The sequence below is a fragment of the Oryzias latipes genome, chromosome 6 (assembly GCF_002234675.1).
Source record: "Oryzias latipes chromosome 6, ASM223467v1".
NCBI lineage: Eukaryota > Metazoa > Chordata > Actinopteri > Beloniformes > Adrianichthyidae > Oryzias > Oryzias latipes.
This window is the reverse complement of record NC_019864.2, coordinates 27,149,051-27,166,479: the sequence shown is the minus strand read 5'-3', so window position 1 is coordinate 27,166,479 and position 17,429 is coordinate 27,149,051. Positions and strand designations below refer to the sequence as shown.

General features: G+C 38.3%; 1 protein-coding gene and 2 long non-coding RNA genes across 3 annotated transcripts; 2 read left to right on the top strand and 1 right to left on the bottom strand.

Annotated features, from left to right (window-relative positions):
- Window positions 1–1,021: 1,021 nt before the first annotated feature.
- Window positions 1,022–15,934, bottom strand: LOC101173145 (aminopeptidase Ey). Its single transcript, XM_004070155.4, has 23 exons — window positions 15,318–15,934; window positions 12,149–12,246; window positions 11,929–12,045; window positions 10,343–10,529; window positions 10,126–10,268; window positions 9,223–9,359; window positions 8,688–8,814; window positions 8,112–8,266; window positions 7,830–7,943; window positions 7,609–7,752; window positions 7,384–7,449; window positions 6,717–6,782; window positions 6,475–6,647; window positions 6,316–6,395; window positions 6,091–6,221; window positions 5,953–6,008; window positions 4,900–5,047; window positions 4,733–4,824; window positions 3,238–3,348; window positions 2,917–3,084; window positions 1,714–1,854; window positions 1,397–1,478; window positions 1,022–1,320 (listed from the first exon to the last, which is right to left on the bottom strand). Exons 1-23 carry the CDS (start codon window positions 15,449–15,451, stop codon window positions 1,156–1,158), a joined length of 2,835 nt encoding a protein of 944 aa, XP_004070203.1. The 5' UTR covers window positions 15,452–15,934; the 3' UTR covers window positions 1,022–1,155.
- On the top strand, window positions 3,357–6,682 carry LOC110015264. The gene is made up of 4 exons (XR_002290437.1): window positions 3,357–4,218; window positions 5,823–6,001; window positions 6,332–6,425; window positions 6,519–6,682. It is a non-coding gene; the product is annotated as an uncharacterized LOC110015264 (long non-coding RNA).
- On the top strand, window positions 8,149–10,278 carry LOC105354261. Its single transcript, XR_908917.2, has 4 exons — window positions 8,149–8,264; window positions 8,362–8,421; window positions 9,182–9,282; window positions 10,091–10,278. It is a non-coding gene; the product is annotated as an uncharacterized LOC105354261 (long non-coding RNA).
- Window positions 15,935–17,429: the final 1,495 nt, after the last annotated feature.

The window sequence follows — 17,429 nt, the reverse complement described above, 5'->3', positions numbered from 1 at the left end:
GCGCCTCCCTGCTCTCTGGCTCTGGGGGCCTCACGGCGGTCCTGCTGGCCCTGGCCTGTGTGGCGGTCTTGGTCGCCCGGGGGCGGTTGTTCCCTGTCTGTTCCCATGTGGCGTTGGGGGAATTCCGGCTGCCGCTGCTGCTGCGGCGGGGGTCTGGGTGTGGGGGTGGCTGGGCGCTCCTCCTCCTTCTTTTCACATTCCACCATCCATTTTAGAAGAACATAAACACTCACCTGAGCACAGGTGTTAGCTTACCTTTGCACTTATAGTTTGCATGATTGAATGAATGAAAGATTTCACACTAGTTGGTTTAAAGGCACAGGTATGCGTTCGTGAACACTATCTGTTTTGTGTACATGTTGACATGTGAATATTTTTTGCAGCTAGCAGGTGTGTTGATAATATTTGAGTGTGTGTGAACAGGCCCCGCCCTTTTTGTACTACATTTGAACTGTACCGTAATGATAAACAACCAGTAAACCTGTCTGCTCTATGCTGCTTCATGGTCTTACCCCCCCTCTCACCATCACCCCCCCCCCCCCCCCCCCCCTCTGACATCCCTCCCTCTTCTTCCCTTCTTTCCTTTTCCGTCCGGTCCAACACCAAAGATTTTCAATCATGGTTGAAATGAATAAAGTTTGGCCTCAATTACAAAAGGGGTTTATTCAGTCATACCTTTGGTTTGTCTGAAGATTAATAACCCCTCTTGTTAAAGTAAAATATGTCCAACACAAGAGGCCCTCAGCTCTCATCTGCCTGCCTAGCTGTTGGACAGGACAAGTTAAAAAAAAAAAAAAAATAGTGCAGTTGGGCTTTAGACGGCAGAACAACGGTAAGATCCACCATCCAGGGTGGCAGTTGGTCTCCCAGAAAGACTTTTGTGTTTTCTTTTAGTATTTACATCCTCCTTAAATACATTGTCAGTTTGGTTTGACATTGAAAAATATACTTTATAATTTCAACATTTTGTGTTTTACCCTAAAATTTTTAAAAACAAAATGAAGCAGCTGAAGGATTTCCTGCTGTTTGGTGGGACTGCTGTGTTTTAATCAATCTTTGTCCAATCGTGACCACATAATCAGTCATTCTTTGATTCTGAAGTCACATCTTCTTGTGCAGACGTTGTTTACACCAACTCTCAGCATTCTCCTTGTTTCAGTTCTTCTGATGTCCAGTCTGGCTGTTAAACCAATCCAAGACCTCCTGTTTGTTCTGTTGTACCCACTTGATGTTGGCCTTTGTCCTCTCCAGGGCCTGATCCACAGCCAGAGACGCTGAGCCGAACCCTGCAGCTTCATGTTTTGCCACAAAGTCTTCGAGCTGCAGAAGAGAAACAGCATTTTAGAGTGCTGAGCAGGAACTATGCGTTACCTTTGAACTCAGAACAAAGGCGTACCTGCTGAAGCTCAGCAGGGGTGGAAAACCTTGATGTGACACCTGAAATTATGGAGGCAAACGAGAAGGAGCCCACCCCATATCTGTAAAGATGAACATTATTGTGATGAGACATTCTACAGCTTTCCTAAATTTCTGCTCACTCAATTTTATGATATGATCAGGTGAAACCCTCCAGATTAAAGCTGGTTCATAAAAAAATGTTTCAGAATTCTCGTTTTGATGCCTAAATTATCCACAGGTCGTCTGGTCACACTCGTCTTAAATTAACATTGACCCTTGACCTTGCAAGCACATGTATGGAGAAATTCAGCTCACTGCGTGAACATGTAGTTCCAGTGGTCACGCACAAAGTCCCACGCCAGATTTTGACCTGCTCTGTTACTGGCGACAGATGTGATGACAGCAGTGGCGTCCTGCTTACGGATCATAGCGGGATCTAAGGTGTAGGAGAGATACCTGAGGCAGGCGATAGATAGATGACATTTGGTTAGAGCTGGACGTGGATTAAAAAAAACTTCAAGGGGAACATCTTTAAAAGATGAGGAGCCAGTAATTTAACAGATGAGCAAAATTCAAATCTTGTGAAAAAATTGTAAACAAAAAAACAAGATGTTGCAAATTTGAAACAGATTTTAAAAATTGAAAACAAGGCATTCTAAATATGAACAAAAGAAAATTTGAAAAAAGTTGTAAACTCAATAGCAAACATTGTGAACTTGAAGGAATTTTAGAAAATTTGAAAAATTGAATGCGTGAACTGAAGACTGAAAGCTAAAAAGGAAAGAAACAAATAAACAATAGTTTAAAATACAAAACAGAACCTTTTACAAATAAATATTATTTTCATTTGGTGACAGTTTTAGCTTTAAAGTTCTTTTAATACAAGTTTCAAACTTAAACTTTTTTTCAAAACTTCATTTTTTTTCTAATTAGAAATATATACTTTTGAAAATAAAAAAAGTATGTCTTATATTTTCACATAACTTCGTCACGCTTGCAAACGTGTACCTTTGTTTAAAACTTCAGATAAAATTGTTTTTCTTGTTTGATCTACGATGTGTGTTTTTAATAACAACTACACAAATAATAGTAATAACAATAATAATAAAATTCTTATTTTTGCAATTTAAGAGCTGGACTTGAGTGCAAGGTCATGGAAAGAAGGTCTAACAAAAAATGCAGGAAAAATGAAAAAGGAAGGAAAATGGTAAATCACATGGTTGCCTTTAGACACTATGGGACAAAAAAATGCATCAACATTGTAAATGCAGAAAAAAACTTTTTATTGGTTAATTTGGCTGCATTGATGTTTGCTACAAATTTTAGATTTGAAATAAAACAGCCCCGTGACGCTGAAAGAATAACACGGGCTGGAAATGGATGGATGGATGGATGGATGGATGGATGGATGGATGGATGGATGGATGGATGGATGGATGGATGGATGGATGGATGGATGGATGGATGGATGGATGGATGGTCAGAGTAGGTGACTTCGATAATGAAGATTATACTCACATCCTCAGTAGTTCTATGTTGTTGGTACAGGCCAGGGCTGACATGAGCTTGCTGGCCTCACTTGCCACAGATGCCCCTTTAAACTGCGACCATGCAAATTGCCACTCACTCTCATCGCCTGCAGCCATGGCGCTGCAGTACACAGCCGAGCGCAGGTTCGGGTGGATGCTGAGGAGAAAAAGACAAATTTAGCGATAAAGCTGGTTCTCGCTCTACTGTAAACATGCTTTAATCATTAGCTGCAAACTGTGGTTTTCATGTGATATAATCTACTGATGACGTATTTAGACTCATGATCACAGATCCACTGAGAAGACCCACGGATTGTGCTGGGGACTGTCCATCCACTGTTCAAACCACTTTCTGCTTAGGTCTTGGCACTCTACGAGTCCTGTTTCACAGGCTGTTTGGACTGCATTGACCTGGTTATACCTGCAGGGGGAGACACACCTTTAACAACAAACCTGACTGAGACACAAAGCTGCAATGTGCAGTAACAGGTGCACCATTTCAAGCATTCATTTAATACTATTATTATTTATTATATTTGCACAGTTATTTCTCTAATATGACCAACTCAGCACAACAATATTAAAAAATACAACCCAGGACTGCAAGTATGGAATCAGCCTTTGGAACTGTCGTCATTCCAGTGTTGGTATTTGAGCATTTAACCAATCCCCTTTCAGCTGTCCTTTGTAGCCAGGGTCAGAGCTAAATATGCGTTCTGAAGGCCTTGTAATGCAAAATCAATGTCGGTCATTCATTTCTTTCAACCAATCAGATTTTGAGTTGTTGTCAGCAGGGCCTTCTAGCAGGCTTAGGCAACGTCACAGTATTCAGACCTTCTGATTGGACAGAAGTTTCAGGAAGACAGGAAACATTTCCCACAGCCTTGGCCAGTTCGACACAGAGCTTCGGAGCACGTTTTGATCTGTCTCAGTTAAAAACAGAGCTGACTGTAATGTACGCCATGGATGATTTAGCAGAAAAACCTCCCACTCATCTCCTTGACGACCTTCATCAGAAAAATCTGAGTGAGATCATGAAGCAGCTGTACAGATTTGTGTGTTTGTGTCTGCGTCTGTCCAGCAGACATTTTCGGCTCGAAAGCTAATTTAAACCTAAGCAACAAATCAATACACACAACTGGGGAGATCCGGCTCGCAGCACTGGCCTTGATGGAATAGAAAATGACTTTTTGACGGAACTGAAGCGCGATAATCTACATGACAAGGTGATCGAACTGTTTTGAGGAAAGAGAGGAGGATGGATTTTTTCTTCAAATAATCAGATTTTTTGGTAAGTGAAATCATAAATATCATAACACATAAAATTCCAGATATATGCGGTTAATTTCAATATTTTTTGCTGTCTGTAGTTGCAAAACAAGATTCGTTTACAGTTTTGTTTATTTAGTTTATTTAGAGGTATTCTTGCTACAGGAATTTTCAATATGCAATGCAAAGCCCGTTTCTGTATCATAAAATGGTTAATGAGGGGTTGAGTGACTCAGACACAGCACTACTGAAGGCCCATGTAAGGCACGGTCCACCACTGTAAAAACTCCAAAAACATGATTTTGATCGAAGGGGGACTTAAAGCTGTCAGAGATCTGCTGCTCTAAAAGACTCAGTAAAAGGTTTTTGTTTACAGTTGTGTCTAAGCAGAATGTTAGCTTCACCCTTCAGGTGGAAATACCACCTTTTCAGATGTTTGGCTTTCAGATCAGATGCTTTGTTCAACGGATTCTTCTTGGACTTCCAGTTATCCAATCGTGCTTTCATGTGGTTTTAGTGTTGTGCTCTGAACTCACTGATCCGTGTGCTTCTCGGGAACATGGGTCCAGTTTGAGGTCATGTTTTTGTAGTGCAGAAAAAGGGGCGTCACCTGTTTCTTGATGTATTCCTGAGATGAAGTAAGGAACTTGGTTGTCAGTTATTTGTCACAAAACCTTGCTCAGTCTTTGTCTAAAAACTGCACCTGCATGGGCTGGTAGACTTCAGTGCCGTCCAGCATGAGGTTGTAATAGTGCAGATTGTCCAGAGCGAACTGCCAGGGCATGAACTCGGTGTCCTGGGACAGGTAGGAGGTGCTCCTCAGTGCGAGGGTTGTGGAGACCAGCTGAGCTCTGCAGAAAAACCACCAACAAAACTAAAGATATGATCGTAAGATCATTACAGTCCAGCGTGTGGAAACACATTGAATTTTTTAAAGACATGTGACCACAAAGTGTGGTATTATTAGAAAATTCAAATAATGTTCTGTTTGGATTAATTTGATGTGGAAAAACAACAGTGGGCTGAACTTTAGGAAACTAAAAAGTGAATGGATTTGCCATTAATTCTTTTTTACTTGTTTGTTTGCACACATTTAAATTACACTTGAGTGTCTTGCAAGAAAAACAATGAATCTGGAAAACTTCACCTGCATGTCAGTACTGTACTGTATTGCATCGTTCAGTACCCAGGTCACACTGGGTCACATTGGTTGAGTTTTTGGCTAAAGATGTCCTGGATGGATTTTAGGTCAGTGAAAATGAACCAATATTTACTATGAATGGTAATTTGGTACCACAAATTATGATCTAAATCGAATCGTTAATATGAATCGTCAGACCCCGTACTGCAATATAAGAAAAGTTGCTTCAACTTGAAAAAACTGTTTGCTAATTTGTATTTAGTGAACTTTTCATTTGGCGTCTTGCAGTATTCTGCGCATGAATGTACTATATATACATTTGATTTGAATACATTTACTTCATTTAGGCTTCATTAACTGCTGCGTTGTAGCTCTCAAATAATTAAAATGACAAAGCATTCAGCTGATGCTTTTCATCCACAGTAGCCTGCTGATTACTTTTGCAATTTCTGTAATTTCAAGTTTGTTGTCTTGTCCTACACTAGGAGACATTGACCGTTTAGCCTGGGATTTAAACCCCTGATTGATTGTCTTAGAGGCAGACTGCTAAATCAAGAAACTACTGGTAGTCACCCCTGGACACTGACAAGGAAGGGAGGAACAGCAGAGGCCTACCTGGCCAAGTTGAAGGCATCGTCCAGCAGCTGCGCTCTGTTGATCACAGGTATGACCTGAGTCCAAACACAAAGCATTATTACTCAACGTGCACGGGCTGAAAGCATCTCATGAGACTCAGAGAAGCCCAGACGTTACCTGGTGGTCTGAGCTGAGCTGAGCCAGCAGCCGCTCCCAGTTTCCTAGATCATAGTTAACCCGATAATAACCCGTTACATTGATATTAGCCAAAACCCAGGAAGAGCCACTCCTCATGTCCAAGTTCACAGCTAACACAAAACAGAGAAAGTCTTTTTTTAAAACATTGGGGGGGTGGGGGGGTGGGGGGAAATTCCATTGTAGAAGTAAACTTGATCCGAACACCTTCTTTCTCCATCAGCCACCAGATGTCTCCACTCACATCTCCATTCTTCATCCAGCGCACTGGAATAAACCACTCATACCTGTACATAAGAAGATGGTTCACGCGCTTGGTAAACCGTTGAAAAACCGCTGTGAAAGGAGGATTAAAATGTTTGGTACTTGTAAGGAGATTTGATTGTGACGTCGTTCTCTGGATCCAGCAGAAAGTGCTTCTGGGAGACTCTTCCAGTAGTCGTATCTATGGTGACTACAGGAAAGCCCATCTGGAGCACCCAGCGGTCCATGATGGAGTCGACTTGACAGGGAAGTGAAATGTTGTTGTCTTTCACCGCCTGCAGAGACCATCTTTAGTGAACATGAAGCAAAACATTAATACATATTTAAGAAAAAACATATTTTACCATCTGCAGATGTTTCCACAAGTCGCTCCCGATGGTGTTGCTGTAGGAAAATTGTCTGAGGTAACTCTGCATGTTTAAGAAAAAACATAACTTTTGAAAATTTTACACATTGATGGGATTTTGCAACATGAAAAACCTGACAAAACACTAACTCTTAACATTTTTTAACATCTTACATATTTTGAAACAACTGTATTTGTTTTTGTCTTTTTAAATCAGTTTTTGTAAAATGACTTTGACGTGTCTAAAAGTGGTAGTCGTTTAAAAAACGTTGCCATATTTGACAATTGTGACCACAAATCTTTGCTCACACAGATAAGAATCAGAACCAGAATAATTTATTGTCATTGAAGTAGCAAATCGCAACAAAACTAGAACAGCTCAAGACTGGGAGGTGTGGGGAGGCAAAGGTAGCCAATGTGCCAAGATGCAATTTGTGCAAAGATGCAGTTTATAAAAAAAAATAGTTTGAGTAAATAAAGACGAATATATGGGTAAAGTGCATGTGGAGAAAGAATGGTTTCATTTTGTGAAAATGCACAGCTGCAGAAGAAGGGTCACCTTTTTCATAGAGGTGGAACGCTGAAACAAAAGCTTTAAGATCCACAGATTTATCTGTTGTTGAAAAAAAACGTAAAGTATTTTAAACAGTGATGAATAAACGTACACTGAGGCCTTCTTTGAAGACGGGCTCTGACAGGAAGTCTGACAGCATCCTTAGCACTGAAGCTCCCTGCAGAAAAAAAGCACAAAAACACTCAGTAGGGCACAATCCACTCCAAATAAACTTAGCAAAAGAAAACATTATCAGAATGTTCTAATAATACCACACTGTATCACTGTATGTCAAAGAAAACGCTAAAATAAATCATTAATGTTTTTTTTTCCATACTTTGCTGTAGGAAATGGTGTCGAACTGTTCGAGAATCTGTTCAGGCAGGACAATGCTGTCCTCTTCGGAGGTGAGAGGATGAGAGGACGTCAACGCATCCACTGCAAACGCTTTGTGAACATCATCTAGTACAATCAAGTCTTTCTGTAAACAAATGGACAGGGGTACAGTTAGATGGTGGTCAAACAGTCTCTGCAGTGACAACCCAAATTACTCCTCACCACGTTCCAGTCAGGCTCGGCGTGGTCAGCTCCAAGGTAGGACACGTATGAAGCAAAACCCTCGTTAAGCCAGACCTCATTCCACCAATGCAGCGTCACCAGGTTACCAAACCACTGTGGTATAATGCATTAATCAGTATGTAGTATGATAAGCTATCTCGAATTCTGAAAAGCTTCTCTTTTATCCAGGATTATGCCATTGCTGACAACGTTTTTTTAAGTTGAAGGCTTTCAGAGATGCCTTCATTCTCCTGGATGAGAGGCAAAGCGTTTTCAGCTTACCATATGTGCCAGTTCATGAGCAATGATGGTGGCAGTGGTTTCTTTATTCCCATTGGAGGAGGTCTCAGGATCGTAGAGAAGCCTGGTTTCTCTGTATGTCACCAGACCCCAATTCTCCATGGCACCATAATAAAAGTCCGGCAAGGCAACCTGGTCTGTGCACGAAATCATGAAAATAAAATTGATTTTTACAGAAATGCATCCATTAACAAAGAACATTTATCATACAATTTTTTTTTTATATATATAGTGACATGAAAGAACGACTTTGAAGAAACCAAGAACGTCAAAATATTTCAGGAACTTCCAGGTAAGTCAAGTTTACAATCACTTCTTACTTCACAGCCCCATGAAATGAGGCTTTGAACTCTTCAAATAAGGATTGGATTTTAAACTAGTTTATTTTTCTATCTGCAACAGTATTGATGCTTGTATTGATGTACAGTATAATCCTAATCAAAAGACCACCAGGAATGTTTTTATAATAGATCAGAAGATGATTTTGAGTGAGACTTGAAGCAAAGAGGCTGATGGAAAAAAGCAGCAGACTGCATCATCGCAATGAAACGGTGTTACCTGACTTGCTCAGAGGATACGGGATGTTGTAATAAGACTGGAGGAAATCCAGGATTGGTCCGGTGAGGTTCAGAGCATAATCCCCCTGTCCTTGTTCGATGGTTTTTCTGCGTGCCCAGATACGAACCTCAACACAAAACAGCAAAAATGGCTTTGAATAAGACCCATAAGTTATGGGTTATAAGTAACAGGAAACTATGTATATAAATTTCTTCCCTAGATGGTTCTATATTTGTGCGTACTTATTAAAATAATAATTTCTCTAAATTTTTTCACGTGAAGTGCAATAGAGTTATATCTACTGGCTGCATCGATTTCTAAAAACTTTAATGTTAGAAGGAACATGTGAAATCTGTACAACAGTGGCCAATATTGTGTAAAATGGTGGGATGACTTAAACTTCAACAAAAGATGATTCATTGTTTTGTTTCATTCACACAAGGTCTTTAGATTTGTGGTTCTGCTAGTGGAAAAATACTTTTTTCTCTGTGCAGAAGGTGATTTTAGAGTGAAGTGGCGAATGCTGAACACTTACCAGGGTTTCTCCTTGCATAGTGTGCAGATATGTGAAATTTGAGACTACGATGGCCAGCAGGTAGGTGGACATCTTTTCTGTAGGCTCAAACCTTGTCTGTGTCACAGCTTCTCCATCATGAGTGGTGGGGAGAATATCTAAAGAAGACACACACAAAGAGTATGGGAAGTAAGGTTTCTACAATATTTGTGTTTAAAATTTAATTGTCTTCTTATGTAAAGCACTTTGAGTTGCATACGATGTAAAAATGCTATAGAAATAAAGTTTGATTTAATTTACTTTAATTTAATTTAATTTAATTTAATTTAATTTAATTTAATTTAATTTAATTTAATTTAATTTAATTTAATTTAATTTAATTTAATTTAATTTGATTTGATTTGATGTGATGTGATGTGATGTGATGTGATGTGATGTGATGTGATTTGATTTGATTTGATTTGATTTGATTTGATTTGATTTGATTTGATTTGATATGATTTGATTTGATTTGATAGGACAGTGTCACAAAAGAATACATCCCAAGTAAATATTGCTCTGATTTTATTATTTCCTCTATGAATAAGTTTTGTTATAAGTCATAGTTTATAGTTCTGTGAGGATAATTCACATCTTTCTTTCTCAAAAAGACATGTTGAATAATTTTCCTTGTATAACAAAAACACCTACGTCTAAAATACAGTAGTTTTGCATGGAATTCATTTAAAAAAAGATGCTTTTTACTTTTAACAGAGGTTTCATTAAACCTCCAGTCCCAACTCAGGATGCCAAAAGTAAACATGTAAAATACTTACTTTTTGACATGTTTACCTATTACCCAAAATAAAGTGGTTGATTTGAGGATATATTTGTTATATTCAATCATCAGGATGCTGATGATTACTTCTGACCCTGTGTTGATACCTGCTTCCAAGCCATTGGACAGAGCAACGGTCCCTGGAGGATGGATGAGGGTTAAGTGGAAAACAGCTTTCATTGCTGGTTCATCGAAACAAGGAAACGTCTTTCGGGAATGAGTTGGATGCATCTGAGAGATGGCGATAATCCTGCAAAAAATAAAAACGCAAACATCAGCCGATGGGAACTGACAGAGTCCGAAGAAAAATCACAGCAGACTCACCTTTTAACCCCATCTTCTTCATATTCACTTCTGTAAAATCCTACTAAGTCATCAGCCAGCTCCCCAGTAAACCTAGTGTGCAGCTGGTAACTCTGTCCTGAAACAAGTTTGCTTTTCAGTTGAATGACCAGATACTGTGTTTGAAACTGCAGCCATGTCGACTTGATGCTTGGGGCAGACCCGCCTCCTGAAAAAAAAATAGTGGAAATAAAAACTAAAATAAAAAAATAATGACAGATTGTCATCTGAAAACAGTCACATTTTAAAATCTATTTCCCTCTACATTTTCACAAAGTCAGAATTAAGCGTAGCACAGAACAGATGGGTTCCCTGAATTTTTACACAACGGTTTAACAGAATGGAATACATTCAAAACCCAAACCAATAAATTATATCAACTTGCATTAAAAGTCAGAAACACAATTTTTGCTTGAAATTATTTGTTGAGTTATATTGGGGAAAATTTTCACTAAAATAAAATAATAAATGACAAGGAGATAGAATTGCATAAAAGAAATGGTTGTGAAAATGTGTTTTACCTATTTACTTCAGAATTGTATTTTTTTTCTTTTTTGTAATCTAAATTGTCTGTTGCTCATGGAACAAATTAACTTACTATAGGTTTTTAACTTTTTAAAGTTATTTAAGATATTTGTACTGAAAGGTACGGAGCCCATGAACTGACAAATATAATAAAATCACCACATTGCTCCCTTGAAATAGTCATTTGTTTTTTCTGTGTTTATTCACATCAAAGATTTATGGAAACAGTTGTCTACACATTTTGCGAAGTGATACTTTGTATAACAAGCATGAAAAAGAAAATTTTAATTAAATGTTATTCAATCCTGAAAACAAAATAATTATTTTCCATATTTTCCAAGACAATAAAAAATTGATTTATTACGTAGAGTAAAAAGTGGGAAACAGAAAATGTCTAAATTGGATCAGAGGATGAAAGCTCTGGAGAAACTGGGAACCAACAATGAGCCAGGAAGAAAACTCAAGTCCCTGATGAAGAAAAAGATTTATTTTAAAACTGTTTTTTTTTCCTTGACTCTTTGTAAAAACATTTGCAAGTATCACCTTTTAAAAAATCAAATCAGAATAAAAAGATAAGTGTGTGACAAAGCAAGTAAGGTTGAAAAACAACCTGAATAAATATGTTAACATTTTACGAGAAGCCAATAACAACCAGAGATAAGGTTTTTTTATGGTCTCTCTGTGTGTTTACATGTGTGAGAAAAGCAGCTTTAGCATATTTGTTTGTCTTTCTACATTCATAAGACCTAATCCTAGACAGAACACCACAGCTTTCTTGTTGGCAGATGTCTAGTCATATTATTTTCAGCTTCAATGTCACATAAAAATTAAAAATTTTTAATGTGGACATCTAAATCTGCTGTCTACAGTACATTAGAATAATTTTTTTTGGAGTATAGTGATTATTTTAGGGGGAACATTGACTGCTTTTATCGGATTTTGGTGATTTTTGTACAATTTTAAATGCAGCCAAAGTTCTGGTCCACTTAGAAAAGTCTAGGACTGCAGTTCTCCTAAAGTAACAAGGACATATAAGTGTATACCTGCAGCAGTGAGCCTGGCTAGCTGTGTGTCGTCCATCTTGGTGTAGTTCAGTTTGTTGGAGTGAATCAGGATTACATTTGTTGCTTCAAGACACACAAACTGCACAGTAGACCATCCTGATTGAAGAAGCAAAAAAGACAAACATGACAGTTGCAAAACATGACATTATCGTACATGATAATAACAATGATTAATAGCATAAGAAAAGCCGCTCATCACCTTTGAAAATGTACAGGCCAGAGTCTGGATCCGGCTGGAGGCGAGGCCACAGAGTGACGTTGTAGAACTCGGGTACCAACGTTTTCGGAAGACGATATCTTTGGATGATTGTTAAAAACACACAAACATCATGGAACAAAACAAAAACATGTTGTCAAACTCAAGTGTAGTGACTTATTTGGACTGCTGCACGGTTTTGTTTTGCTGTTTTTTTCACTTAAGTTCCAGAAGCACATACACATCAGTGGGATTGTTCCACTGCAGAACCTTCTTTTTCTATTATAGCTTCTATCATTTTATCAATATATTTCTATGGGGAAAAAAATACAAATGGAGCTGTACTGTACATTGTTTTTTTATTGTATTCGTGCTATTTTTGTGTAATATGTTGTTTGCCTGTGGGTCCCAAAAATCCGTTTTTAGGCTGTACTTAAAGGCTCTTTACATGGGAGTTTTCTATAGTCGCACTGAGATAAGAATTATGAAAATCTGATCAGAAGTTAATAAGCCAAAGCAAAAAAAGTAGACCAAAGCAACAGATTAATAATAATCAAAATTTAATATTCTTGAGCCAATTTCAAATTATTTGAATGTCTTACTGCAGCTGTACATAAATATCAATATTATTTCAAATCAATTCAATTCAGTTTTTTTTTAATATAGCCCAATATTAAAACACAGTTCTATCGCACTGCTAATCACTGTATTGTGCATTGTACTGATGTACAATACACTAATTAAGGTGTTGCTGATAGTTTTATCAAAACCAAACATATACTGTAAGGCATTGTGGGATTAAGTGTCTTGCTGCAAGACCTCCCACCTTTGACCTCCATCGAACCAAATGACCGTACAGACCAGTGAAGTTTATACCAACTCCTCACAGTCATTGCTTTGGGTGTGAGGGAAAGTTTTCTTTTTATTTAAACTGAAAAGGAGATGAACAGCTTTGCTTGTCAGTTCATTTTTATTTCCCAAAGAAACTTTTTTTCATTTCTGTTCAAAAGTAGCTTTTTTGTTCATTCATTTCTGTCCGCAATTGTAAACAAGTTGCATGGTTGTTGGTGCCAGACGGGCTGGTATAATTTTTTTAGAAACTGCTAATCTGCTGGAATTTTCACCCACGACCATCTCTGGGGTTTGCAGAGAATGGTTTGAAAAACAGAAAATATCCAGTGAGGGGCAGTTCTGTGAGTGGAAATGCCTCATTGATGCCAGAGGTCAGAGGAGAATGGCCAGATTGGTTCCAACTGATAGAAAGGCAACAGGAACTCAAATAACCATTGGTTACAACCGAGATATGCAGAAGATCATCTATGAACACACAAGACATCCAACCTTAAACCAGATGGGCTACAGCAGCAGAAAGCCACTCCGGGGTCCACCCATATCAGCTAAGAACAGGAAACTGAGGCTACAGTTCACACAGACTGACCAACGCTTGACAATAGAAGATTGCCAAATGTTGTCTGGTCTGATGAGTATCCATTTCTGCTGCCACATTCAGATGGTAGGGTCAGAATTTGGCATCAGCAACGTGAAAGCATGGATCCTTCCTGCCTTGTATTAACGGTTCAGGCTGGTAGTGGTGATGTAATAGTGAGGGGGATATATTCTTGGCACACTGTGGACCCCTCAGTACAAATTGAGTATGGTGCCAATGCCACAGTCTACCCGAATGTTGTTGCTGACCATGTCCATCTCTTTATGACCACAGTGTACCATCTTCTGATGGCTACTTCCAGCAGGATAATGCGCCGTGTCATAAAGCTGGAGTTACAAACACTGGAGTTACAAATAAAATGTGAAAGTAATAAAATTAAAATGTATTTAAAACATGAGCAAGAAACAAATAATTAAATAAACCTTAATAGACATGTAAAATGGAAAGTGTGACTAAAAAATTGAATAAATAAATAAATAAATACAAATAATTAAATAAATAAATGTATATACATACACATATAATTTATTAAAATATCAAATAAATTCCTAAAATTCAACTAAAAGCTAAATTTAAAAGGCAGTTCTTAAGCCTTCCTTTAAAAACATGAATAGTCTCTGCGGCCCAGAGGCTCTCTGGGATGCTCAGGGCCGTAATAACTGAATGAAGCCTCACCGTATGTTTTAGTTCTAACTTTTGGGATAACCAAAAGGCCTGTGTCAGAGGACCTCAGGGTCAGCGAGGGCTCATACTTTAAAATCATTTCATATAAATATGAAGGCCCGAGACCTTAAAAACATTTATAAACCAATAAAAGAACTTTAAAATCAATCCTGAAGCTCACAGGGAGCCAATGCAGCGATTTTAAAATCGGTGTAATGTGACAATGCGTTCACTGGACTCAAATGGCCTCCACAGTCACCAGATCTCAACCCAATAAATCACCTTTGGGAGGGGATGGAACGGGAGATTGGCATCATGGATGTGCAGCCGACAAATCTGCAGCAACTGCGTGATGCCATCATGTCAATATGGACCAAAACTCTCTGAGGAATGTGTCCAGTTTGTTGAATCTATGCCACCAAGGATTAAAGGAGTTCTGAACGCAACAGGTGCTCCAACCTAGTACCAACAAGGTCTATCTAATAAAGCCTCATTAGCTGTCATGAAATTTGCCCTCCACATTTGACCCATCCTCTGGGGGAGCGGTGAGCTAAGGACAACCATTAGGAACCATTTGGTGGTTTGAAACCCTGATCCAACCCCCTTAATGCTGAGTGTCAAGCAGGCAAGAGGCATTGGGTTCCATTTTTAGAGTCTTTGATATGAACTCACAACCTTCCAGTCTCGGGGTGGACACTCTTCCACTAGGCCAATGAGCTGGTCAGTATCGGTGAGTGTATTTGGCATCAACGGGATTTGGATTTCCAGACAGACCGCAGGAGAGGTGGCTGAGGGAGTTAGGGGCAGCAGTGGAAGCAAAGTGACCCCTAAATTTTACTTCTAGGTGAGTGCACCAAAACTGATCGAATGTGTGAAATCTGAACAACTGAGCATCTCACGAAACACCAGAGGCTTGAGACACTTCTAAATCTTTGGAAGCTGCTATTGCACAAGCTTAAAGAAAACATTTCCTTCTCTATCAGGAAATTGAAGTTTGCACCGAAGTTTATGACATGTTTTCTTGCTGTCTCTTTGCCTTTCAAAGTATTACTTATTCCTTACCTGTCCCAAGCAGCTGTGACTTCTTTGCTGTCCCCTACGATAACAACAATCCACAACACAATGGCTGCCACGGAGACCAAGACTAAAAAAATACACATAAGGCTCAGCTTGCTGACTTTACAGCTTTTCCCCATCGTTGCGATCTGTTGTGAAGCAATGAGAGGAATGTCTCTGGCTGCGGATCAAATCCTTCCTCTGGCCTGGACCTCAGGCTCTCTCACTGCTGTGCCACCGAAAGAAGACTGAGAGAAACTGAGCGCGTCTGGTTTGCCCGCTCTCCTGCAGAATTTCAAAGAGAAGTAGGGGCTGATAGCATTTAAGCTCCTTTAACAGGTGCTGTCACTACGAGGAATGAATGGATTACATATTAGGAGAGCATTGCTCGTGGGAACGAGCGCAGTCGATAAGTGTTTTAGTAGGTGTTGACACATCCACCATAAATCACTGCATGTTTACTGAGAATCCAGACACGCGTGACGTAGATCGTTCCATGGTCAAATTTTCACTTCTGTTTTCTGACGATGATAGAAGAAAAAGCTACTGAGGGTCGTCACAAATCCAGAACCTATCAGTCTCATCTTTCTACACAGTAGGCTACTCTGACATTCTCACTTTGTTTAGATGATTACTGTTGAGCTGGACTTAGTTGGATCTAAAATGATTTTTACCTCAAGGAACTATGAATAATGGACACATTGTAAAATCTTTGGGCATCTGGAAAAGTGCAGATAAATCCAATCCATTATTATTATTATTATTATTATTATTATTATTATTATTATTATTATTATTATTATTATTATTATTATTATTTTATTATTTTATTATTATTATTATTATTATTCAAGGTAATTAACTAAATAAAGACAGCTGTGGATGAACAACCTGAATCTGGTGAGACTAACAAAACACAACATGACAAGAACCCAAAACACAACAGAAAAAACAAACCAAAGCACAGAATCCTCACACATGTTCTCATGTCGTTTTTCTTATAATGGAGGACATATATAAAGAAAATTAATCTTAAATTGCATTTCTGAGTATTTCTTTATTTAAATTGCTGTGAACCAGGAGCAGATGAAAAAATGCTGTCTGAAAAAGATCCGTTTTGTTACATAGAAAATACTGATCGCCATTTTTATTGCACCGGTAATGTTAGATTGGGGTTGTGAGGGGCTGAGAGTCTAAACAAAGGGATGATGAGAAATGAGCACAGGCTTACACCATGCCAACAGTTCTACCCACAACTCACAGGTAAAAAATAATGGACTACTGCCGCTCTGCAATAACTATGCCCTACTGAACAAGACTTTTTTTTAAAAATTGGGCTAAAAACAACATAATCCTTAGTAAAAGACCTCTGGGAATGCTTTGAAAATGGATCACAAGATGATTGGGATGGGAAGTTTAAATTCAAATTTTAGATGCCTGAGATGGTTTATGAATCATAATGAGCCCTGAATATTTTCTGAGGAAAACAGACCAGACCAGAGATATTCTACAATATCTTCAAACATTTTACTGGATAACATTAAAATACAAAAACATTTTTACCTTAAAATCCCATCTTATTTATATAACATGGTGAAAAGAAATGTGTGATGCATAAAAAATGTGACATTTTAGCTCAGGTATACTAGTAGACTCAGGTAAAAGTAGACCCAGGAATATTAGTAGACTCAGGCATATCAGATTAGCTTTTTACAATATTTTCTTGGGGCAGTTATGATTAGAGGTAGAGCAGTTTTCAGTTAATTCAGAATTCAGTTCAGAATTTCCCATTTTTAAAGTAGGCCAATAGTGAAGCCAGTTCTTCAAATAATCATGTGTTTTATAGTACAAGCATCAAATGTGGCGTGGATGTACCTTAGAATCTTTGAAAAATCTTTGAGACTGGGGCAAATAGACATTAAACATTTTTGCAACATTTGAGTGTATGGCTGCAATCTTTACCAAATTGAACAATTTGTCTGAAATATCAACTTACCTGGCTCTGCCACAATGTTAGGTGCACTGTAAGGAGGAGAGTGTGAAACCAAGTAATATTTGATTAAGACTATATTTTTTTAGACTATAAAATTATAGATTATAAGCAAAAACTATAACAGA

Coding starts and splice junctions, on each gene's coding strand:
- LOC101173145 (XM_004070155.4), bottom strand. CDS start 15,451: ATGGGGAAAAGCTGTAAAGTCAGCAAGCTGAGCCTTATGTGTATTTTT. Junction 8,267..8,687: donor GTATCCTCTGAGCAAGTCAG/GTAACACCGTTT, acceptor TTTCGTGCACAG/ACCAGGTTGCCTTGCCGGAC. Junction 1,321..1,396: donor CCCCTGCTGAGCTTCAGCAG/GTACGCCTTTGT, acceptor TCTCTTCTGCAG/CTCGAAGACTTTGTGGCAAA.